Here is a 27959-nt window from a genome sequence, read left to right on the forward strand (position 1 = left end):
GTGTAAGAATAATAAATTTTACACCAAATCTTAACCGTTGATTTCCGTGCATCTAATGGTTGAGATTTATTGGGAATTAAAAATTAATTAATGAGTGGAATCTAATAAATTTTAACCGTTAGATGCACAAAATCAATGGTTAAGATTTGGTGTAAGACTTTTTATTCTTACACCGGTGTAAGATGATCCTGCCCCATATATATATATATATATGTTTAATTAATATTGTTGAAAGAGCTACACAATTCTTTATATTTCACCGTATTGCCATGCTTGGTTACAGTGTTACTTTAAATATATGTTGGTCCATCGAAGTTAGTTTCTAGAATGCATGTTTAGTAATTCTAAGTTTCTCAAGGTTATGTGCATGTGCGATTTGATGACTTTATCTTTGGCATTTGCACAGAATTCGGTGCTAATAATAATCCTCTGAATTTATGATTGAGGTTTGCTTCTTAATATCTTGGGCTAATTTATTTTGTTGTATGAGTGGATACTATCGGGTTAAAATTTCACGTTATCTATTTATGTGAAATTTTTGTATCTAATTTTTTTTTTACATGCATTAAATTGGAAAATTTTTGATTTTTGTTTTTATCTCCATAATTAATAACCCGACCTATTTTATTAAATGATTTTTGTTTATTTCATTTACAATACTTAAACGGATAAGACTAGAGAAACTCATGAATGATGAAACACGAGATCCGGCTTAAATCGGGGGTTTCGTTTTATAGAAAAAAAAAAGAGAGAAGCGGAGAGAGATTTTCTTTTTGGTAAACAGAGAGATTTTAATCGTGGATGAAAAAATAAGAAACATAATTTTATCGAATTTATAATTTATTACGTATATCCATGTACTTTTTTTTTGGTATCCACGTATATCCATGTACTTTACTAAAATATTAATACCTGATTTTTTTATTAATATATGATTAAAATATTTTACTTTTCTTCTAAAGTAATCTGCAACAATAAAAATCCAAATTGAAGTAAATATAAAGATTCGGTTCAATTTCAATGTTCTTAACACATAAGGAAAATAAAATTAATTAAGTAGAACAACATCACCTTTATCTCCAACTAGGTGGCAAAAGAATCCAAATAAAAAATATGAAAATAAATTGAGGGGGGAAATGATAAAAATAAAATTAAAAAAATATAAATAATGCTACAAATGAAAATATAGCAATAAATAATTAAAAAGAAAAAATAAATAAATATATTTTAAATTAATTATTATTTCAACACAAAATTAAAAAAAAAAATTATCCTAATAGCTGTCATTCAAATTGCGACCTTTCATAGTTTTATAAATATGAAAGGATTTAAAAAATAAAAATTAGTAACTTTTTCAGTTCATTTTCTTCCATCTTTCGTACCAACTTGTGTGTGATTATTCAACCATTCTATTGAATTGAATGGGTTCTTAGTTCTTACTATAATAGTTCCCGTCTATAGAAAGAAAAGTAATATGTCTTATCCTATAAAATAATTATCCATATTGTTTATAGACACCAAAGAGAAGACAAATTATCTTCAAAAAAATAGTCTTAGTTCGGATTTGTTTGCTTATTATTTATATTTTATGATCTTGGGTATGTGATTTGTGTTTTCTTACTTGCTTTTATTATTTAATTTTTACATTTATAATTCCAAGATAATGTTATAAACATATATTTTCACTCCGTAATTTTGACATTTTTTTTCCATCAACAGCTTCAAGACATGATGCCATTTAGGACCCAAGCAAAGCTTTAGATTTCTACTCAATTTCTAATTATTAATTTTATCTAGCAACACAAGATTTTTTATTAAAAATTAGGGGAAGGTTTTATTTATAACCTATTTTCGTTTACAACTTCTTACAACCATATCTTAACCGTTGATTTCCGTCAATCAACGGTTAAGATTTTGAAAATTAAATTAATTATTAATTCGCAATAAATAATAACTGTAGATTGGCGAAAAGCAACGGTTAAGGTATGATTATAAGAGATTGTAAACAAAATTATATTGTAAATATAACATTCCCCTAAAAATTAATTTGAAAATAAAATATTAATGAGCAGAGACATTTTAATTATTGGTTTTAAAAATTATTATGAAAGTTGTAAGTTTTATTGTTTAATATAATAATTTAATTTAATGCAAATAAAAAAGCGGTCCATCGGATATGCTTTAAAGGCAGAAAAGGATGTGGGCCGTAGAGACATTTTTTGAAAAAAAATGGAACCCACGAATTAAAAAAAAAATAAAGAAAAAAAAGTCATGAAACTAAATTTTACTAGTCACACTTAGTTTACAGAAGATAAACATTTTTGCAGTTAAGGTAGAAATATTTTTTCCATTAAAAAGTTATTGAGAGAATAAAAAATATAATTTTAATGAATAAAAAAGGTTTTGATCATAATCTACTCATTAATTCTTCATTAGTTTATTTTGATCTTAAAATTTTATTAAATAGTTTATTTTGATATGTTTTTAATTATCTTAAAAAAATGATATTCAAATATTCTTTAAATATTTATTTTTAATTATTTGAACATCATATTTTAAAAGTATTTTTCAATCAAACTTATGTCAAAATTTATTGAAAAAAATTTCTTTAACATTATCATTTTTTTTTTTGGTACACAGCATTTTAATTTATCTGAACATCATCAATCTTAAATGTTTGTGATATTGAAATACTGTTTACAAATATTTTTATATTTTTAAAATTTAATAACCTTATCAAATATTGTATTACAACTTTCAATAGTCAATACAGATTTATGTATTTTCAATAATAATATTTTTAATGAATTATTAGAGTAAATAATCAAAACATCTCTCATTATTAATATTCTTTTCAATATTTTTTTCTCCTTGAAAATATCATTTTTTTTTTCTCTTCGTGCGTTAATCAACTGAGCCTTTAGATAAGATTAAAATAAAAAATAAGATAGTGAATGTAAATACAAAGACTCCTTCTTGAACAAATGGATCTCCTGCCTTAACTAAAAAATATCATTTACTTCATCTATCGTTACTAGGAAACATTTACTCTTGGGAAGGTAATTGAGAAGGTTAAATATTTATTTTCTTGGGTAGTTATGGGCTTATATATAGTTATGGCCTATGGGTCTGTTTGATTGTGTTCAATAATTGGGTGAAATAGATCTCACTAAATACTTACTTTAGAAACAGTTTTACTTTAAAATAAATTTTTTCCGTTTATTTATATTAGTTCATTAACCGTTGAGAAAACCAATTGCAGTTTAGCACTTCCCTTATAGTTAAATATAATTTGGAGAAATTAAATTCTAGGTCTTTATTTATAGTTAACTATATCCATTTAATTTCATAATAAATTTTTTGGGAAAAATTTTAAAAGTGTTTAAACTCAGAAAAGTAAATTTCACATTTTTTAAAAAAAAAAAAACTTAGTTTAATTAAATACATTTTATTAATTTAAGTGGACGCAACAAAACGATTTAGAAAATAAAATAAAAAGTTTGAATGAATAAGTGTTAATCTTATAAAAGCAACTCAGTTTTTTTTTTTAAGAAAAAAATGGTGCCTAAGAAAGATTGAGTTGGTATTTTGAGATATATAGTCCCACATTGGTTGTATGTGCAACTAATGTGAAGTTTATAAGGCCTTGAGTACTCCCACTGTATCCCAAGGTTCTTTATTGTTAGTTTATACATTGAGATATTCATGTGAGAAAGGTGCATTATTTAGGGCCATACCATTACAGGTCCAAATACCTCTCATTTAGGGCCTCATTTTCTTTGAGCCAGCAGAGGGGGAAATCTTCAAGCACAAGCATGCATGTCACTTACATTCTTAGCCTGCAAATTAGAGTTTGCAATTATTGGTTTCCCTTTTACTCAATTGTCGAGCTCAACTCCATATTTTGATTCCTCCGACAGAGAAATCAGTTGTGGAGGTGCTGATGCCTCAGTTTTCAATTATGGATATATCTTTATCTTATATGCTTTACACCTTAATAAAATTATGATGATCGGCATATAGCTTAAAAACTTGTACCATTTCTCCAAATTCGTAAATTACTCTCTTGATTGTGTATATTCCTAGGTATGTTCACAGTTCAGAATGAGAATGAAACTAAAGAGGATAAGGACATGGGTAAGAGGAGGAGGAAGAAGAAGAAAAATAGTTCTTAGTTTGAAAGAGTTATACAAGAACAAGCATGAGGAGAAAGAGAAAGAAAAAAAATGATGGAGAGAGAAGAAATTATTAGAGTAAAGAGCATCTTTTGGAGACAATTTGAGGTTCAAATAAAATCTCAAATGATAAGAAATCTTGATTCACTGAGGAAGAAAAGAAGGTAGTTGCAGAGAATATCCCTTTTCTTAAATTTTATCGGCATGGTAATTTTCTTCACTTAGGATAAGCTTGATCAATTCAGTGCTCTAGCATTAGTAGAACAGTTACTGAGAAACCATTCCATGTGCTGCTTAGCGGTGTAGAAGTAGTGATTAGGTGTGATTAAGATTAAAACATATGATTTATTTAAGTGGTCATATTTCTTTTAAATAAATTTACATTTTAACCATCTGTGTAAAATGTAAGATTCAATGATCAAGACTCACTCCTCTCCACAATAAACATTTTTATCACTATGTATATGGGGGTCAACAATAGACTTTTAGATAATTGTTTTTTTTCTTATAAAAAAGTTTGATAAATATTCACTGGTGTCTGAAATTCCTATAGACCTAACTAATTCAATTTTGGGTCTGTGTCTCTTTACTTTCTCTAAAAATTGCAATTCTTAGCATTTGAGCCCACCATCTTTTAAACAGTTCAAATTTTGGGGTCTGATCTGATTAAATTGCTACTAATAAATCAACAACTCTCGAATAAAATCTGTTTGTTTTTAAATATGGGTTTTGCTTGTGCAAGAATAATGTCATCCGGAAGATTTTTTTTTTTTTTTTGAGAATACAGTCTATTGAATATAAACTAATTTAACTGTTCAAATATTTTATGCGGTGGGGGTAGATTTTATTTAAGATCTACCAATTCAAAATTGAATTTACTGAATAAGGTAAATTAAGTTTACTCAATAACAACTTCACTGGCAGACTTTTTTTTTATGTGTTTCTAAATACTAGCAATATTTCAGTGCCATTAATTGATTACTACTGTAAAAGGTTAAAAAGATCATTTACATGTTTTAATAAAGCATGAAATCATTATAACATCTGTAAAAGCCATTCTTCTATTGCAGTCTGCAGAGATAGTGAATCCCAAGTTGGTTATAAAATATTTAGAATAGAGAAAACCACTCTTATTTTTCAGTGGTTTTGAGTTTTAAGTTCTAGATAGGCATTTGCATATTGTAACTTTACCCGGCTCAAAACTAATTAATTAAATAATCAATGGATCGGTGGAAAAGTCTGAACAAAAATATCAGGAATAGAGAAAATCAAATTGGTTGTTTCCTATCATTTTGTTGGATATATTTGACAAATCCTTAAATAAGTGAAAATTTATACAATTTAAAAAGCCACCTGTCCTCTTAATTGATAATGGATAAAATAGTGAAAGTGTAGCTATATATAAAGCAAATCAAATTAGTTGTCTCCTTAATAAAATGTTCATTTACTATATAATTTATGGAAGTCACTTAAACAAGCCAGAGGATCATTGAGCATGCAGACCATTCTTACAAACCCAACAAAAGAGAAATACGATTGAGCTAAAGCAGTGACAAGAATAAGCAATATAATCAGAGCCATGAAATTAATTCTCATTACACGAATTCCCCTCTTCATTTAATTCACTGCAAAGAACCTTACCAACAACCCAGGGAAGCGTTCACCTACTTCATTATTTTTATTTTTTTTTAAGACAAGACGGGTTAGATAACAGACAGGGGCTTGTTGGAAGTGAAGTCTAATAAGAAAATCCTTCAATAATTTGTGGCAAAATTAAATTATTTTGTTTCAAAGGTTCACTGCAATGATGTTGACTGACAAAGAGGAAAGGCAAGGCATATGATGTGATGATATGTGAATGTTGATGAATGCTAATTGCTGAAAGACTAGTGTTACTTCAACATACATGTAATGTAACCCTTCTCCTTACAGATAGTAACATCCTAACTTAACAGAACTGATTTAAATTAGTTTATTTGGACCTGTTTGGTTAGAAATCAGAACATATATATATAGCAGTCTATGCACAGGGCTTATGGGACTAATAATATTTCAACCTCTCGCACTGTGAAGAAGAGAATATGTTGTCAGCAGCACATAGGATAGAGCAATGAGCACAACTAGTCACTGAGGATCAAAGCAATGATGATGGAGTGGAATACTTGAAAATGATTTGGCTCTGCCTAATTAGAATTTCAATTCGACATGTTAAATCTCGAAAGTTTTAAAACTGTTAACTTTGAGCAGCAGAATCACTGGAACTTTTCTAATCATATATATACACAGTATCCATATGGCACTGTAGTATAAATAATAATGAGTGTGCGAAAGAACAGTAAAAAATCACAACGAATAATGATATGGAGCAGGGTTATGAGAGTGAATTTAATCATCAAAGGACCATAGTAATAAGAGAATACAAATGATGATGATCATGAACCTGAAACGTGCGGTCATCATGAACCAATGAAATGAACCCTCTTTACTGTCACACATATCTTGCCCTTTCATTTCCACCCTTTTTCTTTATTTGATTATATAGTTTTGGTCGGGGTGGGGATGTCCCTGCAATGTAATGTTACTGTCTTGCCTACTTGTCCTGCCCTGGATTATTCTTCATTTTCCTTTTCTCTTTCTTCTTATTTTCAGTTTTTTGTGCTTTTTTTTTTTTTCTTTCGTTCTCTACTTTCAATTAAATGTCATTGTTGTTCTTGCTTGTTTGTATTTATGTCATTGATGTTCTTGCATGTATTGGAGGAGGTTGTCCGAAACTACCTGATCATATTAGAGAATCCCACATTGATTAATGATGAAAACTGGATAGTTATAGAAATATTTGAACCTCAAGTCACTCCCAAATGAATCAGAATGTGAATATAGTTATAAAAGTGGGGAATATATATATAAGGTAAAAATGTTAAATGTGTTTATATAAAATGTGAGTTGTAAGAACATAAAATAATGTGTTGGATATGTCATTTAATTTGAGTTTAGTAGAAACTTACCGATTGATGATTCCTAAGTTAGTAGTACTTCATTATTATATAAAAAGAGAGTTTGAATAAGGATGAATTTGATAGTACGAGCTTAGGAACTTTCACGGTTCGTTTTTTTTTAAAAAAAAAGTATTAAAAACTTATTTTGTAAACAGTGCTTCTTGTTATATAAATTTTATATGATAAGGTAAGTTAAAACTTTAGATTAAGTTTCAAATTTTTGGTATTAAAAAAAAAAAAAAAAAAAAAGTTTCAAATTTTTGGAAGGCTCATGTATTTTGCACAGTGAAATTCTCTTAGTTAAATTTTACATAAAAGTATGATTGCGTGATATGTGTTTGGTTGGACAATAGAAAAGAATAGAAGAGTGTAAGTATTTTCTTTGATTATTACAGAGTCAGTCACTGACTCTCACAGTTGCCTACGTATCAGGCGGTGGGTGTGTCGTAGAAAATAGAGCTTGAAAGCAGAAAAAAGCAGTGGACACCATCCAATGTGACCGAATCTATCACGTGGCTCACCAGTCGAGGCTCTCCTAATCTCTTTCCCCGATAAACATTGAATGAAAAGCACATGTCACAACACCTGAGGCCATTTACCAGTACAGTTACCAGTCCTCTTTTTTGTTTTTTCAATATTCCATTTTTAAATATTCCATTTTCAAAACCTGCTTGCTCTTATACCATTTTCCATTTGGGCTTGCACCCGCGGTAAAACTTTTTCCGCGTTTGGTAGAGGAGAAATTTTTTTTTTTCGAAAATCTCAATTGTTTAAAATATAATTTTTACATTCAGATTATGATAATATTGAAAAATTAAAAATTTTAAAAAATTCAGTTTTTCAAAAATCTAAAAAAATGCCGCAAAAGTTAAAACTCCAACAAAATACATCATTGTAGTTTCCTTTATCTTATCGGACAGAATATTGTGTTTGTTTGTTACTAAATAGACCGTGAGTATTATCATATATAAGTACGAGTTTAGAGATATCTATAAAAAAAAAAAATTATTAATTCAAGGTCAATGTATTAATTATTGCGCATGAGCAATAGACTTATAGACAAATTATGAGTGTGTCTACTCATTATTGGCAGTCAAAGTAGTTAGATTAAAAAGTGTACATGCTTTAATTCTTTATTTATAGAAGAAATTATTTGTAGATTTAGAATCTTAATATGAGTGTGATTTTTTGATCCTTTGTTATGTAGGATATTGTTTGAATAGGTCTTATTCTTTATTGGATAAGTTATTGAGGTTCGATCCGGTCTATAATAATTTTTATTTATTTTTAGGGGTATCTTACTTATCTATCTTCTCTAAAATAACTTATTCCTTATTTTATAGCTAAAAAAGATGCAATATTTTCAACAGTAAGAAAATAAGTTTAATAGGTCTTAACAATTCGTATAGAATAAAACGTAGGATTGCAATTTCTCATGTTGCATAAGAAATTCAAGTTTTACTACACAGAGAAAAAGGGATGGGGCCGACCATAAAAAAATAAAAAATAAAAAATGATTGGTACAAATATCAAAGTGAGAGTCGTAGGAAAAGAGACTTCTCATGCAACATGAGAAATCTTTTTTCTTAAGATGTATTAAGATAAAAATGATGAGAATAGAGGGAAGAAATTTTACAATTTATTTTTATAACTTTTAATGATTAAACGGACAGCATTCAAATAAAATAAAAAGTATTTAACCTTTTGAGTGAGAAAAGAACTTCATTTATTATAATAGAGATTTGTGATATCATTTCAGGTTCTCGACTGGTTCCAAGGTTTATATCTTCTTCTTCTTTTCTTTTTTTCCCCTTTCTCAGGCAAGGTTGCATATCGAAGAATGTTCTGCTTTAACACTATTTCTCAAAGGGAGATTTTACCATGCACAAGTTGGTTAGAAAGAAGGATTTGAATTTAGTCACTGTCAAAGTCCGATGAAAACAACTGTTATTAAGAATATCTTAAGCCGTCCTATTGAACTGCAAAAACCTTCTCGCGTTCATTGAAAACAGTAAACTAGCCTGCTCATGTTGAAGAGTTAAAAAAAAAATTAATAAATAAAATAAGACGTTATAGCATGTCACAATTCAAGGCAAACTCGTTATTATTATTTTATTTTTTTGGTAAAGCAAACTCGTTATTTTATTAAGCGAGTTAATGCTAATAAAAAGAGCTGTTATTAATTATTATTACCCAATTTTCTATTATTCTATTATTACCATTTAATTTTTATAAAGGATGAGAAATTCTCCATATATTCTCGTAAATATAGTTTGAAAAGGTAATTAATAACACATAATCAAAAAAAAATCACATTAATTGTCCTCGGTAATTTCTTTATCTTTCATTTTTATTAAAAAAAAAAAAAGAAATCCTACATGTGTGTCTAGGGGTGTAAATGGGTTAGGACTTAGGACGACCTATAGGGGCCTGTGGCCTAGCCTATATATATTAGGTCAGACTTGACCTATTACAAATAACATAATAAAACATGCCTAGGTTTTTAAAAAAATCTATTTCGAAAATAGGCCATAGGTTTTTTTCAACATGTCGAGAATATAAGCCTACAGACTAACCTATATCATATTATTTATTTCAAATAAAATAAATAAAATTATTATTATAATAATTTTGAATAATAAAGTAATATTATTTTAGTTATTCTTTTAATTGTTGAATGTTTAATAGGGTTAAACAGGCTAACAGTCTTAGACTAAGGTTTTTATTTTTTAAATATAGGTCAGACTTGTAATTTGAGACCTACACAGACTATCAGGTCAGGTTAGTCTATTTAATCCCTATGTGTGCGTGTGTGAAAAATATATTAATTTTCGTTGATAATTAAACTTGTAAAGTAGTTATATAAAATAATTAATACATGGTCTAAGCATATTTAATATTTAAAACAATTTGAAAGTAAAAAAATTTAATAATAATTTACCTTAATCAATTCTTGTATATTACTAAAAAAAATTGAAAATCATATTAATAAAAAAATTTAAAATTGAGTCAGAATCTGAATAGTTTAAATTGCATTACCAATATAAAAATGAAAAAAATTAAGAAAAGCAAAATTAAAATGAACATACCACGTGCGTCATTAATTGTTTCTCAAATTATTTTGTATTTTTTATTGAAATACAAAATACATATCACATGCGTCATTAAGAATATCTTAATGAAAAAATTAAGAAAAGCAAAATTAAAATGAACATATCACATGCGTCTTTAATTTTGTTTCTCAAGTTGTTTCTAAAAAAACACTTACATTGTATTTTTTTTATAATATAAAGAAAAAAATTAAGAAAATCGAAATTAAGGTGAGTATTTATCAATCTATCACACGTAACAAAGGGAAAGTTTACTCCTCTCTGCTGGAATAAAGCTGTTCTACTACTGTTGTATTTAGATTCAGTACATCTTATCAATGAGAGCATTACACATCAGAGAAGAGAAAAAAAATTTGACAAAAAAAATAAATTAACTAACACGTAATATTTTCATTAATGAAATGTACTGAATATTTGATACAACAGTAGTACCAAAGATTTATTCCCACGGCTAATGCCACGAGTATCACTTCCCTTTTTTCTTTTCCACGCATAGCAGCAGTTCGCAAGTTCTTTTCCTTATTTTTATTGAAATGTCAGCAAGCCAACGACCTTTTCTCCCGTAGAGCCATTCGTTAGGGACCCAATGGCTTATTTAGTCATTCCCACTGTTTATTCCACCAAAGCATAATTACATCATACGATCAACATTGCAAATAACAAAACACGTCGCATTAGAATATGAATACGAATTTTATTCCTTTCAAAGGTTAATAATGACAATGAGTCCACCCATATATTACTAGGAAAGGCCAAGGTAACATGCATATAAATGATGCAAAAGTCCTTAAAATATTATAGTATGAAAAATAATATCACTCTTCTATCTGATGCCACATACAACGACGACAAAGTTTCACTCTTTTTATTTATCAGTGAACTGGTATTCCGTAGCTCAGCCAAAGTGTAAAATGAATAGCAATCGAGCTCAAGCCTCTTCTGTATACCCTCCTGTAACATTGAGCATGTACCTGCCATCAACAATTCCCACATAAAATGCACATTAAATTCCATGGCTCAATCCACAGCACAAAATCACTCAAGAAATCCTTAATGCAGAATCATCTTCCATTGTCCATACATAACCAGGTATGTCTAATCTAGGCCCAGAAACAGTCCTGTATATGTAAAGCTTCTCAACAGGACTACTCTCTGGCCTTGAATCTGGAGGTCCTCTTTCATCAATGACTTCAACATTAAGTCTCGGCATTTTCTGACCCAGCAGCTTACAGGCTCCAAAACTCACCGAGCAAGAGGACATCCAAAGGGATCGCATTGTCTCCAGCTTTGCAGCATTGGCCAAAAGGGCTTTGTCACCAAAGGGGCAGTCCCTGATCTCCAGCTTCCTAAGGTTGTCACAACCAGACAGCACGTGATGGAGTCCTAAATCACTATCTCCAGCAAAAGCCACAGAAAGCATCTCAAGCTTCTTCCCATAAGTCCCAATATACTCAAAAACACGGTCAGTAAGAAGCCCGGAAAGGGAAAGGCGCCGAAGATCCTTGCAATGCTCCACAATAGCTCCAAAACCAGCATCCAGCGGTTGAAGGGTAAGATAGTCAGGAGTTCTAGGCTCAATAATACATAGCCGAAAACGAGTCATATTAGGCCTGTTCCGGGCAATTGTATTTAGGGCAATATTAGACATTTGACGACAAAAATATAGAACTGACTGGAGCTTGGGGCAGCCTTCAGACACATAAACAAGGCCTTGCTCAGTCAACGCTACATTTGGTTCTATAACAAATGGGTCAGACGGAAACACCCTCAACTCCCGTAGATCCTTACACGTTGCAGCAAGCACATTAAGGCCAGCATCTTCTATGTAATCCAGCACCTATAGCAATTACCTTGATCAGCATAAGAACTTACAACTTTGGGACAGTGAACAAAGATACAAACATAAACATGAAACACCCAATAAATGGAAAAACATTAAATAAATCAGACATACCCATAACCGCTGCAAACTTTCACATTGACTAACAAGCTTGGTAAGATCGGGGCTTTGAATAGTAGCAAAACTCAAGTTTAGTGATGTCAGCCTGGAACAGATAGGATAGACAGCTGGAAGATAGGATGGGAGCACATCCCAAAAGCCAGACAAGCTCTTCAATTGCTTGCACCCAGAAAATGCTGCTGCCAGGTTAGAGAAGACCTCCGGTCGCATCTCAGTCGTGTAAGCTCCAGTGCCTAACTCAACCAGCTGAGGAGCCCCGCGAAGTAGGTTGGGTAGCCTATCAAGGGGCACAGCACGATTGAGGCATAGGGTCTGCAAGTTGGGACACCTACTAACCAGGCGCTCTAGTGCAGGCAAATTCACCTCATTGCTTAAGCAAGAGATGTTAAGGGAAACCAACGATGTATATGAATCAGGAAAATGGCTTAGCCAATGCCCACTAATTTCCTCCACTTCACTGTCCCGCAAGTCTAACTCCCTCAAATTCCTACAATTCATAAGCAGCAGACAGTAGATTTATCAATGAAATGTTAAGTTTAAGGGGCACTGCACTCCACTTCGGAAACCAGGCGTTCTATAGGTTTTTAACTAAAAATAGAATGCAGTAAATTGAACCACATCGAGCCAAATTTTGACATTATTGTCATTGACAATGACCCAATATTGACATATTTAACATTTCAGATGCACCCTGGCATAATACAAAAGATTGGACAAAAAGGAAATTAATACTTCCGTCTATTTCACCATAGACCTTCCCCAAGAAAAATTCGTCAGAAACCATAATACGATTGTTAAATTACTCTGTTTGTAAATAACACATTTATTTATTTATTTTGAAAATTTCAAAATATATTTTAATTTTTGGATTGTAATTTTTCCCATCAGAACCCCTGATTTGGGTATCATGACTCCGCAAGTACACGTGGATGCAGGCAGAAAGATAAAAAGGCATAATTTTAACACTTCATTTCACTTTGCGGTTTCAAAAAGGAGAATAAATAAGCCAAATGTGAAGATGTAGAGGAACGAAATAAGTAAATAAATAAATAAAACTAAACGAAATGGAAAACCTGCAATTGGCGGCAATGGCAGCAAGTCCATCGGTAGTGAAACCCTCACATGAAGTGAGCACGAGGACCTCGAAGTTCTTAAAGGATTTAGCGATGAGGTCCAAGTTGTCGTCGGTGATGACCATCCTCTTGAGCTTGATCTCTTGGAGCCAGGGATATGCAACGGCCATGGCCTTGATCCAAGGGCAAACGTAACCGCCCCAACCTTCGGGAACCAAATTGAAGTCCGCGAAGTGCGGCTTCCCCTTCAGGCAGATGGATCTCACCTCCGGAAACCGCTTAATCACCTTCGCCGGACTCACGGCGTAGCAGTTTCCGACGAACACCCTCCGCCTGCACCATCTCTCGATCTCGTACCACGACTTGCACACCAGCGAGATCGAGCCACGGTCCTTGTCGCAGCGAATGAATGAGAAGACGTGCTCGAGGACCTCCTCAGGGAACGAGTACGCAACTCTCAGTCTCTGCATGTGGAAGCAACGAGACGGTATCCTTTTCTCGATGAATATCGCACGAACCTTCACAGTCACTGTTTCAAAGTGAATCTCTTAGATCTGAGACGCCATTGATGAGCTTGTAGTTGTAGTTGCCAGATACACGCAGAGAGAGAGAGAGAGATTGAAGGATAGAGAGATAAGGAGTCTGTGTTTGTACCCTATGAGGTTGCAAATTAACTATAGTTAAATAGGTGGTGTGATGTGGGACTGTGCGGGGTTTTTTGTGAAGAGAATGTGATTGGCGATCATGGCGGAGACACGTGGCAATAGGCGAGTTAAAGCCGTTGGATGGGCGGTGTGATATAGTGATCTTATCCATTGAAACTTTGAGTGAAATCGACGAGAAAGAGATGGTTGTTTTTCTCGCGAGTCATGAATGGATGGATGGTGGTGTTTTGATGAGGTGTTATCATGTGTACTGGAATGGGTGTTGAAAGGAATCTCATGATTCCCCTTGCACGGCTTGATCTCAAGAGATAGATGCAAGTGGGGACCACATTTTGATCCAAACATTAAAAATGATGTTTAGAAATATTTATCTTCGTGTACATGTAAAGTATGTTATAGCAGGATTAGCACATTCAAACATAAAAGGTATATGAAAATTATGTGAGATAATTTTTGTATTTATATAGTCAATTAACAAAGTTTGAAAAATAGGAGCTAATATATGCACATGCCAAAAACATTTCTTTCAACTTGAAAGAATTCTCTCCACTTATGTAGTCCATAGATGCTCAAGACCTTGAGATTATAAATGTATTGTAACTCGAATTTCCTTAACATTTGAAAAATGTTAACTTAAGAATGTTTAATATGTAATGTGAAAATAACACTCCTTTTTGAAGGTATTAGGCGAGTGAATGAATGAATGATGTGCAGTGAAGTGAAGTGATGTGATGTGTGGAATGATGACATCATGACCGTCCAATCATAAGTGACTGTTTTCATTCTAAGAGTGAGATATGTGTTTCCACACATAGTTCAATCAAACTCGTTTACTTATGCAGTCGGCCGATCTACCCCACTTGTAGACTTGTAGTAATGACAGCATCTATTCTAAATTTATAATGATCGATTCCATTATTTACCATATGGTACGAGTATGAATGAGCCAGCTATCATACAAGTTTTGGTCTTCAAATCTTTAAATCTATCGCCATCCTCTAATGTTTGCATAATTGTGGGCGTCCTTATCCAACCAAATAGATGCAACATAATCACTCAAGCCTCCGTATTTATATATCTAGTACGAAAAATGTGAGAGCTTACGTCTCTATTTTATTTTTGTAATGGAAAAATATTGAATAACTTTCAATAGTCAAAATTTAGAAATTACTGAATAATTTAAACACATTAACTCATAAACACTACCTTTTTTTTAATACGGTATACAACATAATCCATTTTATTTGTATAACATGAACACCACCTCTTCAACAAATTAGTCATCTGCCCTAGTAGCATTATTTTGTTTTGGTATAGGAGTTTCAATATTCAGATGTCACTTTGGACGCTAATTAATTTTGGTTGAGTTATTTTTTTTCAATCAAAGAAATTCAAATTTAAAATTTAATTTAAGAAAAATTAAACTCTTATCACTCAAATAATTAAGTATTGACTTAATACTATCATATTATCGTAGCAATATTGAAAGTTTTTTTTTTTTGGTATCCTAATTAATTAATATTGAAAGGTCTTAAATTAGCACGGAACCGACAATAAATAATACAAATAGAAAAACAAATTTAGCAAAATAATCGATTAACTTTTTTTAAGGTAATACCATTCCATTAACAATTATGCATCAAGAATATAAATAAGGTTTTTAATAATTAGTGATTTTTTTTATTAATAGGCTTATACCAAGATGAACTAGCCTTTTACATGCAAAAATCAGTTCTTCAAATTGTATGAATTACAATAATAAAATCATTTATCAATCTCTTTGCATATTTTTTTATGTTGTCTTCTTGATGGAATATATGAAACTAATTATAATAGGCAGAGAATGAGTGCATTATTTTATTTTAATATTCAAAAGACATGACGACTTATTTTATTTTTCATTGTGTGTCCTTAATTTACCGAATGTTTTTGTCATTCTTTCGTATCAAAATTAAACACGTAACAAATTAACAATACATGTCATAAAATAATTAAAATAAGCTTTTGAATGGGCTGTGTCAACATTTAATTAACGTATCAAAATTAGATCGCTTTAGGGAATCAACTTTAAAACGATGTATATAGCTATTCAGTTATACTTTATCAAAGAAGAATTCAATCCCAAGTTAGCTCCAAGGAAAATGAAAATTTAAAATACTAATTATCACTACAAAAATTTAAGCATGGGGTCATATTTTTATATTGTGGCTGTCTTTGATCTTCACAAAAGACATTTATGGCATTCACTAGAACCCCCACTTTTGCATGTGTCACAACATATTTTGTGGCCTCTTTGTATGCACCACCACAATTTGTTGGAGTATTTTCTGGAGGTTCCAGGCCCCCACAAATGTTATACTTTCTGGAGATTTAAAACCCCACAAATATTGTATTATTTTCGGGAGTTTACTAACCTCCACAATATCCCCACAAAAATTATCATTTTTTGGAGAGCATTGACTGTTACAATTTATTTATTATTTTGGCAGGTTTAAACCTCCACTAAATAATAATTATCAAAATTTGAAAGGTTTATATATCATAATTTTAGAATTGGGCCCTGTCACATGATCATTTGTTAGCCAATTTATTATTTATTTGTTAGATCTTTTAACATTTCCTTGAAAATAATTACTAAATACTAATTATCCAAAAGCAACACTATAGCACACCAATCATAGTTATATTCATGCTCGCACTTGGTTAATATTTTTTTAAATAAGTAAAAATATAAATACACTCTAACACCCATATACTATAATATGAAGTTAAATTAATGTATAGCGAAACAAAAACTTACATAGTGTTCTTTTATCTAATGAAGGGCATAACAACATTCATAGTAGAATATGTCTCACTATAATTGTACACATTCATAAAAGATATAAATTTGATTCAATGTTGTGTAAACGAGAAAGATTAGGAAATTTACAATTATCCACAACAAGAACACATAAAATAAATCCATTTTAAAACTCTAAAATCCATACGAGTCTCTAATAATATATTTATTACTTTACACAATCTAAAATCATAGCAAAATATTGAATACACATAACCCAATTCAAGGGTGATTACTATCTAATGAAGACCTTCCGCGTGTTGGGATATCTTCTTCACTCTGCTCATCCTATGAAAAACTAATTTATGGTATCCTTTTAGCATGCCAAGAGAAGGAATGGTAAATGAAAATTTTAAAAATATATTAAAAGAAACCCAAATTATACATACCTTTAATTCTAATAATTCAACTACACAAGCACACTCTACTACCTCTGCTCCTACACGTTCTGAAAGACAACCTAAAAAAAGACATGTCCATGCATCAAAAAAAAGTAAATGCCTCGGAGTTTTGGTGTCGAAAAACTTAAGATACTTTGGTGTTGATTTTTAATGACTAAGTATGATTTAAAAGCACTAAATAATATTTTTTTGTTAATCAAATAATATTTTAAATTTAAACTAACTATATCTATAATTATTCATTTTACATATTAATTTTTATTTCTAAGCGTAATCTCAAGTAAGTAAAAACTTTTGGAAATGCATCAGTGTCATTGGAGGATTACGCGGCGCTGTATTTAAAGCACTAAGTTTGTTAAAATACAAAATTTTAAAATTAACAAATAATATATGATTGGAGTAAAAAAAATGTAAAAATAATGTAAAATAATATTTGTAAAATAAATGTATGATCAAATAATATTATAAAAAAATTTAGAGTACATATAAATTGATTTCTAAAAAAATTAGACTGGTGCCAAAAGAATAGAATGTTGTTCACTTTTTTAATGTTGGTAAAACCATCCAGGATGCATCCCATGTTTACGCACAGGACTAAAGTTAGCACCTGCGTGGTAATACAAAATAACTCCATTGACTTTCATCATTGTTCCTCCCCTATGAAAACGACATGGTATATTGGTGTTATGGGGTTTCACTAGCATGGGCATTATAGACTTTATATAAAAGAGATACGAGAACGAACGTCACAAGCATATAGCTGTCTCCAAATAGATAAAATAAAAAATAAAGAATTTTTACGATAATATCCGAAATTATTACATTATATAATGATATCAAGAAATATCTATTGCCACTCAAATTTTTTTATAACTTATTAAATTAATTTCTATATATATTTTTTAAATTTATTTGTTTAATTAACCAATAAGAAGATGAATATTTTAAATAAAAAAAAGTTGAATACGAAAAACGACAATAGGGAAAAAGCTTTCCTTAAAATAATAATAATGAGTTCCGCTCACAAAGGTAAATAACCGTTCCATCAATCTCACTCTTTTTCCTTTTAAGTCAAATAATTTGAATAAAACAATATAGAGCGAGCTGAGTTGTCTTGCACGTATAATTCATTTTTTTTATTCGGAAGATATCGTGATTAAGATTTAAAGATACATTAATCAATTGAGATAATTAATGGGTTTGATATTAAGCTAATGGGTTTAATATTAAGCCCACGCACGGTTCTCCGGGAATCTCTCTATCCCTCGAGTGGAATTGGCTTGGACTTTTTCGTATAACGTTGTTTAAGGTAGCTCCCATTAATTTAAAAAAATGACTCTGAAAAAAATAAATCAAAACATGTATAATAACTGTAAATAAAAGGGGGTCTAATTCAATTACTTGTACGAAATTAATTTAATTAATCTTGGATGTAAGACTTCGATTTGATGAGAGGTATTAAATAATTGCATTGGTTTGCTCATGCTCGTGTTGATTGCTTTCAATATTATTTTTTTAATGGTTTAAATGACTTAGGTTTCTTATTTTATGGTAATCCCTTCCTACACGTGAAGTGACAAAACCAAGGTCGAGGATTGGAAGGAAAATAAATAAATAAGCAAATGAAATAAATGCAAGGGGAAGAGTTGAAGAAATTAAGAATCCATGGGGAATATATCGGAATGCATGGCGGCACACATGCTGATCATATCATATATGAATGGCAAAGGCACAGCTTTGTTTGCATTACTAAGAAGTAAGGAATAGTCATATTGAACAGGAATTGGCTGCTGCTGTAACCAGCTCAATCTTGTTAACATCACTCTACCGACATAGTCTATTTAACTTTGCAGCATAATTCACAACTCATTCACTCACCTTAATTAGTTGATGTGGATGTTCAGAGAAGTTTCCTCCCCTAAGTTCAAATTCAGACCTGAACAGCCAGATCTCACAGAAAACAAGCTGAATTTGGTTTTTTGTAATATAAAATACATATTAAGGTATTGGTGAGAGTATTTTAATGCTTTGTATTATTCTCTAACACACTCTTCAAATAAAAGTTCTTTGAATTTAAGGTGTGGATATTACATAAGTTCAATTTTTTTTTCCTTTTTGGTTAACCTTATGTTTACTTAATTCCACATGTGGGGGGCAGTGAAGATCAAACTCGTGACCTTGTGGTTACCGAAACTTTGATATCATGTAAAGAATCACTTCAATCCAAAATTTTAAAATATTAGGTGAGAGTTTTTTTATTGATTTATATTACTCTCTAACAATCTAGAAATAAATAAAATGTCCAATATCCAAACAGGTTTAAATTAATATTTTCATATATAGTAACTGGGATAAATAAATCTCATGTTGTAGGAATAGCCCTCTCTCATGTTAGTCAGAGCTCGATTTCCGTGTTAATATTTTCTTTCATTTTCTTTTTTTATTTAAACTAGTAAGCCCACTTGATTGTGTGTAGAAGAAAAGCTCCTCTCATGTTGCATGAGAAAATGCAACCCCATAGTAACTACTCCTCCCAATAATTTTTCAGTCAAGTTTAGACGCATTTGTGTTATATATAACAAGTTTTTTTTTTTTTTTTTGTAAATATATATAACAAGTTTAATCTAAATAAAAAATAGATAAGTTTATGTTAAAAAAATTCTTAAATTTAGAACAAATCTGCAAAGGGAAAAACATTTATTCAAAAATTAAACTGAATCTGTCGGTTTGATAGAAAAAGCTAATGAATCGGTCAGATATACTCGAACCATCTCGTCTAAAAAATTTAACTGATTCTATAATCTATCCAAAAATAAAAGAGATTTCATAATTGTAACAACCAATTCAACCTTAAAGTAAATTATTTAGGTGAAGGTCTTGTTTATCTATGTTAATAAACTTCATAATATTTAACTATTCATTAATGTAATGGGGTGATGAGAATTGAATTCATGACAATTTGATCACAAAAACTCTAATACTATATAAAGAATTAATTTAACAAAAAAAATTAAACTGATTAGGTTAAGATCATATCAAAGATTTTTATATTATATCTTTATAACAAGAATAGAAAACGAATTCAATTAGTTGTTTTTATTTTTCCAATTAAATCAAAATATTTTTTAGCCAAACAAATAACCTAATATCAAGTTACAAAAATTCACTTATGAGATCAAATATAAATTATTGTTATTTAACTTCATATAGTTAAATTTTATCTTGCAGGATAGATAATATGATCGATTTACAATAATCTTAATATTTACCTAACTTGATTTCTTATAATCCATTTCGTTAATCTAATTAATGAAAAGTCATTAAAAAGATTTATAAATATATTTCTTACTGTTTCACTCTCAGTAATTGACAAATAATTTTTTAGACAAATAATTTTTTAGACAAACAATTTTTGTTATGTTATATAACTTTTTCTAACATTTCATTTTATCCTTTTATTTTTAGATCTAAACATGTATATCAATCAAACACACTAAATAAAATGCGAATTTTATCCTTTTATTTAGAGTTGTTTGATTCTCGGCCCTAGCTTGCTCTCATTAGGTGTGCATTGAATTTAATTTTTTTAAGAGCTAAACCGAATTGATTTAAACAGTTTGGTTCGAATTGAAAACGTTTTGGTTCGATTTGAAAACGGTTTGGTTTGGTTCAAAATCGGTTCGGATCGAACACTATTATGAGAAAAAAAAAAAAAGAGATAGAACAATTGGATTTGGTTTGAAACCGGTTCGATTCGATTCGAAAATGGTTCGGTTCGGTTCTTGAACTGATTCTTTTAAAATCGATTCGGTTCATGAACTGATTTTCAAAAACTAGTTATTTAAAGAGCAGTTCAGTTTAGTTTATAGTTCAATTCAATTTTTTAGTTCTTTTAAAGCTGTCATACCATGCCAATTGTGAAAGATCTAAATAGTGGCGGAGCCACTTGGGAGGTAGGTGGAGCCTTGGCGCCACCTAATTTTTTCAAATGGGATAGATTTTTTTAAAAAAAAGTTGATACAACCTTAATATTAGTTGAATTTTTAAAAATAATACAATATTAGCACCACTTAATTTTATTTGACCGGATTTTTGGCACTGCCTAATTTCCCCCCTGCCTCTAAGCTTCTAACCATGTGATATTGCAAAACATAATCGCTATCAAGTAAGAAGTTTAGCGAATTAAGCAATGTGGGAATTTTAGTTACCAAAAAGTTGGGATAGAGATTGCATAGCAGGTCAATTTCAAGTTAAAGACTTTTGTGAACTAGCCCATTAAATTTGCTGCTCAAATGAAAGTGAAGACAATCATGGAGACTTAGAAGCTCCTCATGGAGAGCTACATGTGTTTATTTTAAAATTTCAGACTTTTATGATCACACTTATATTTAAAAAATATATATAAAGTAATAAAAAAGTTAAAATTCATTAAAATTTGAATACAAAAAATGAATAATATTCCACTTTTTGTTAGAATATATATTCAAGTATAATGGAGTCTCGTATTAATTATTAATAAGCTAAGTAAAACCCATAAGCAGGAGAATCTATAAATTCAATACCTTGCAAATTTTTTTGAGAGATAATATTGGAAGGTATTGATCTAATTTTTATATGTTTACGTCAAGTGGCTTTTCCGTTAGTGGAACAGTCTCTATGTTCTCTCTTGCTTTTTCACATCCCATTTGACTGCGTATAATCCTTCACTTTCAAAACTCACACAAACTGAACTGTTAGAATATTTTTCATTAAGAAACCCAGTAGCGAAGGATAGTTCTCGTGAGCATGCCATGAAACAGGAGATGCAGCTAACTTTTGTTGACCTTAGGTAAAAGACAAGAATAAAAAGGAGCCATATTTAAGAGCCTATAAGTGCAGAAGATCATTGACTACTGTATTAAATGGAGTCCCACTTGAGAGAATCTTTACAAAAATTAGGTATCATTGACTGATTATTAATCATTCAAAACAAGCTTAAAGTCTCAAAAGATAAGAAGGATTAGAGTTTAGTACCATCATTTCCTTTTTCTCGTTTATCTTTTTACTTTACTGCGAAATCGATGACGATAATCTATTAGAAAAAAGCCAGAGCCTCAAGAAATTGTGAATTCAACGCAATTTCTTTTGATTAGGAGATGCCACATACGTAACCCATAATCATGTCTAGCCTTCTAGTCAACATCAAGTGTAGTACTGATTTTTCAAGAGAATAATTAACAATCGATTTGGTAATGCTTAGTGATAAAGACTTCTTAATTATTTCCCTACGTATTCTTTGGAGTTGGAGATGTTCTATAACCTAAATATAATTATTGACTTTTTTTTTTTTTTGATAAATATCAATTATTGACTTAATTTAAACTACAGTGTGCGCGAATTCGAAATATTCGAACAAATATTAGTCACACACTAAAGTGTGACTGCAATTTTTAAGAAACTAAATCAAGCTATATACAAATTCTATCAGTTCACACTTCATATCATTTTTTTAAAAAGCAAAAGTTATTAAAAAAAAACAGTCACTTTTTTTTTAAACCAAAATTTTTAGTTTAAAATAAATTAAAAATTAATATTTTTATCAAAATTCAAATTTATTCAATCTTGATATTACCATCACCACCTCTTGTCGCCACTGTTGTTGCCGTCCTCACCGTCACTATCAAATTTGGCTTTCATAATTAATTATTTTTATATGCCCCTTTTAATAATTTTATACATAAATTTTAATATTCAAATAATTTTTTAATTAAAAAATATCTTTTATATATTATATCCAAAATAATTTTAATTTTTTCAAAAAATTCTTCTAAAAAAATGATAGTTTTTTTTCAAAAATTCATCCACAGTTACTGAATAATATTTTCTTTCTTATTAGAGGAACTGAATATTAACTTTTTGTGTACTGAATGTAATTACAAGTTTATAATAAATAGTTTTTGGGTTGTAAACAAATAATAAAATGTATCTTCAGTTTATATTTTCTACATGCTCAAATATATTTATTTGGACAAGATAATGAAGCTGTGTTCGAAGATTTGAGGGTTGTTGTACGTGCTCAAATAAAATAAGAAAAGTGAACGGGCAAGAAATGAAATGTATATGAAAATAAACATACATGTAGAGTCTTACAAATAAGGATGTTCCAAAAAATCTAGGGTATCTCCTTTGATGAATGAATCAAGTGTGGCTAGATATATTTCTTGAATATTAGATAGACGGAAATCAACGGTTGAGATGGAGAGTAAGAGTTGTAAGTCTTACTCTAGAGTCAAAAGATCCCTTCTCATATATATATATATATATATATATATATATATATATATATATATATATATATATATATATATATGAGGTAGGATCATTTGACACCGGTGTCAAATTTGAAGTTTGACACCTTATCTGATAGCTGTTAGATCAAAAAAGATCAATGGTGTCACATGCTTACAAATCAGGGTCGTTGATCTTTTTTGATTTAACGGCTCTCAGATGAGGTGTCAAACTTCAAATTTGACACCGGTGTCAAAGGATCCTATTGATCTTTTTTGATCTAACGGCTCTCAGATGAGGTGTCAAACTTCAAATTTGACACCGGTGTCAAAGGATCCTATTGATCTTTTTTGATCTAACGGCTCTCAGATGAGGTGTCAAACTTCAAATTTGACACCGGTGTCAAAGGATATATATATATATATATATATATATATATATATATATATATATATATATATATATGGGTTAGGATCATTTTACACCAGTGTAAGTTACACTCTCAATCTAGACCATTGTTCTCATTTATATCCAAGGGCTTTAATTTTTTAGTAATGTGAGCCATTAGATACAAGTGGATCAATGCTCAAGATTGAGTGTAAGACTTCTAACTCTTACACTGTTGTAAGAATATCCTGCCCCTATATATATATATATATATAGGGAAAAGTATTTCTCCAATCACCTGAGATAAAGTTATCTTCGGTGAGCTCAAAACGAAGTCGTTTTGAGGTTATAAAATTGAAAAATTATAATAATAAAGACTAATATAATCCTGCAATATATTAGAATTATAAAAACACTTTAATTTTCGTCTCAAAATAACGTCATTTTGGGCTCACCGGAGAAAATTCATCTTCATTGACTGGAGAAATCATTTACCTATATATATATATATATATATATATATATATATATCAAAAAAATGTTTCTACAGTAACTGCAGATAAGTTATCTGCATTTACTCCCAAAACGACATCGTTTTGGTGTTAAAATATTAAAAAATTATAATTATAAAGACTATTATAAACTTGAAATAAATTAAAATTACAAAAACACATTGATTTTCGCCCAAAACGATGTCGTTTTGGACTCAATGCAGATAACTTATCCTCATTTTTTTGTAGAAAAAACGAATCCTATATATATATATAGGGGCTTATCGTTTCTTAAGTTACTTGAGATAACTTTATCTCCAGTTACTAAATCATAACTGTACAAAAACGGATCAATGATGATGAAGGAAGAGAGAGAAAAAGAGAATCATAACTATTCAAAGTTGAATCAATTAATATAAGGAAATAAATAAACAAAACGACGTAGTTTTTGACTAGACGGAGATAAATATATCTCAAGTCTTGAGATATATTTATCTCCGTCTAGTCAAAAACTACGTCGTTTTGTTTATTTATTTCCTTATATTAATTGATTCAACTTTGAATAGTTATGATTCTCATTTTATCCCTCTTCCTTTATTACAAGAAACTTGAAAAAGCCCATATAGGTAAAACTATTTCTCCGACTGCTGGATGTCCAGCAATAAATCTTACATATTTGATTGGTTATAATTTCCTGCATTTAATGCTTTCACCCACTTTTGTAAGAATATGATTTTTCAAATTTATTTGCTGAACGTTAAGCAGCTGGAGAAAAATAAAGCTCATATATATATATATATATATATATATATATATATATATATGGAAAAATTGAAAATTCAATGACTGGACCGTCCAGTGCACTAAGTTCTCCTGCGAGAACAAAGTGCACTAAATATTATAATGGACGGTGTTCTCCCGGGAGAACATAGTGTACTGGATCAAATTTTATATCCAGTCACTGGACACTCACTATATATATATATATATATGAAAATATTTCTCTCCTTTTACATAACATAAGATTTGATTCCTACACAGTACACATAGATCGAATTCTGTGGCAAGTTTTTATTTTTGTTTTCTAATTGATGACCCTACTTTTTTGTCTCAGTAGAAGATAATTCTTCTCTTATGTAAAAGGAGAAAAATATTTCACATATATTAAAGGTGTAAAGTGAAATTTGAAATTATTTATTTCTATTCAACTTGTTTTATCATACGGAAAACCTTGCATGAGAATTTTTAAATCCATCGCTCGTTTTTTATTCTGTCAAAATTTATATTTGAGAAATATTTATTTCACAATAAGACGTCAACAATATATGACATTAATCAACCATTGAATTTTAGTCGGACACGATTGCATATATATGCATTTGCACACGCTCTTTCTCTTTCACTTTAATGACACAGATTTATTTCCTTTTCAAGAATTGAATGGAAAACGACCAATTTTGAGCGGTTGCCGCCAATTTCCATGTGCCTCAGAATTGTATGGTAAGTGGTAACCATATAACAATATATCTTAACAAGCGTTCGTTTTTATCAGGGTTTAAAATTTTAATTGAAATGATAAATTGATTGAAATTATATATATATATATATATATATATATATATATATATATATATATATATATAATAGGGACATGATCTTTTACACCGGTGTCTAATTTTGAAGTTTGACATTAAATCATATCTGTTGATTTTCGTCAATCAACGATTATCATTTATTGGGTATCAAACTTATTAATTAATATTAATTTTCAGTAAATGATAATCGTTAATTGATGAAAATCAAATATTAGGATTTACTGTCAAATTTTAAAATTTAATATCCATATCAAAAGATCATATTCCATATATATATATATGTGTGTGGGGGAATATTACTCTCATGTTGCATGAGAATAGTTCTCTCATGCTACAAAGAGAATTCAAGTGGGGTCCACCATTAAAAAAAAAGAAAAAAAAGGAGGGGGTGCGATTTTTGAAGTGAGAGAAAATGAGACAACTATCTCATGTAAAATGAGAGTATTATTTCTCTATATATATATATATATATATATATATATATATATATATATATATATATGGTGTAAAAGTTAGATATAAGTGGAATTAGCGGACAAGATTAAGAGTGTAACTTACACTAGTGTAAAATGATCTAACCTTATATATATATATATATATATATATATATATATATATAGAGAGAGAGAGAGAGAGAGAGAGATAGATAAATGTTATATTTACAAACTTTTTGTTTACAAACTCTTACAAACTACTCTAAGTATGACCGGTCATACTTCAATCAAGAGTGTATGACTGGTCATACTTCCCCATATACTTCAATCAAGAGAAAGTTTGTAAACGGATCCTTCTATATATATGTGTGTGTGTGCGTGGAAAAAACATCTATCCTTTTAAAGGATATAATCTCTTGTACCAAAAAAGAAAGAAAGATATAATCTTATATCATTTTAGATCCTAACCGTTGATTTCCGTCCATCAACGGTTATAATCTATTGGATCAAACTTAATGGGCCAAATTTATTATTAATTAATTAATAATTTTGATCCAATAAATTATAACCGTTGATGGACGGAAATCAACGGTTAAGATCTAAAATGATAGAAGCTTATATCCTTTGAAATGACAGATGTTATTCTCTCTCTCTCTATATATATATATATATATGGGTCAGGATCGTTTTGCACTTGTGTAAGTTACATTCTTAATCTTATCCGTTAATCACAGTTATATCTAAGGGCTCAAATTTTTAGTGATGTGAGTCATTTGATACAAGTGGATCAATGGTCAAGATTGAGTGTAAGACTTCAAACTCTTACACTGGTGTAAAAATATCTTGCTTATATATATATATATATATATATAGAGGCAGATCCTTTGACACCGGTGTCAAATTTAAAGTTTGACATCTCATCTGAGAGCCGTTAGATCAAAAAAGATCAACGACTCTGATTTACAAGTATGTGACACCATTGATCTCATATATATATATATATATATATATATATATATATATATATATGTTTATATTTCTGCAGTTGCTGTACGTGCACCAATTAAATACTTGCCATATATATACTTGAAAGCATTAAATACAAGAAATCATAATCATATAAAAGATAAAAATATTAAATGTGAAAAATCATAATCATACATGTATCATTACTGTACGTAAAACAGTACAGAAATAATTATACGTAAACCATTGATGAAGAGAGGCCAAGAGAGCATTGACAAGCTCTTGTCAAATTTAATTTAACACTAGCAAGGAAAGATCTTAGAAGTCGGAAAGAGAATTTTTGGGGACCCCGTTACCCAAAACAAGAAAGAAAAGCTCTCTAAATTTAATTTAACAAAACCAGTGATGAAGAAAGGGCAAGAGAGGATTGACAAAAGCATCTGCCGCCTCTATCACCGGCCTGCACTGTCTTATCATAGGAGTGACACAACCTTTCCTTTCTATTTATTTCTTTAATTCTTTTAATAAAATGTTGATAAAAAATATGCGTATAAAAAGTATACAATTAACAATTTATATGACAAAAAATGATTTTTT

At 30.0% G+C, this 27959-nt stretch overlaps 1 protein-coding gene across 1 annotated transcript; it reads right to left on the reverse strand.

The window, feature by feature from the left end:
• Positions 1-10975: 10975 nt before the first annotated feature.
• On the reverse strand, positions 10976-13920 carry LOC133296095 (protein TRANSPORT INHIBITOR RESPONSE 1-like). Its single transcript, XM_061495042.1, has 3 exons — positions 13315-13920; positions 12236-12728; positions 10976-12118 (listed from the first exon to the last, which is right to left on the reverse strand). The coding sequence occupies exons 1-3, from the start codon at positions 13782-13784 to the stop codon at positions 11321-11323; spliced, it is 1761 nt and encodes a 586-aa protein (XP_061351026.1). The 5' UTR covers positions 13785-13920; the 3' UTR covers positions 10976-11320.
• Positions 13921-27959: the final 14039 nt, after the last annotated feature.

Source organism: Gastrolobium bilobum, unplaced genomic scaffold (assembly GCF_033153095.1).
Source record: "Gastrolobium bilobum isolate Gb01-03AN ecotype WA unplaced genomic scaffold, APGP_CSIRO_Gbil_v1 utg23089, whole genome shotgun sequence".
NCBI classification, from domain to species: Eukaryota; Viridiplantae; Streptophyta; class Magnoliopsida; order Fabales; family Fabaceae; genus Gastrolobium; species Gastrolobium bilobum.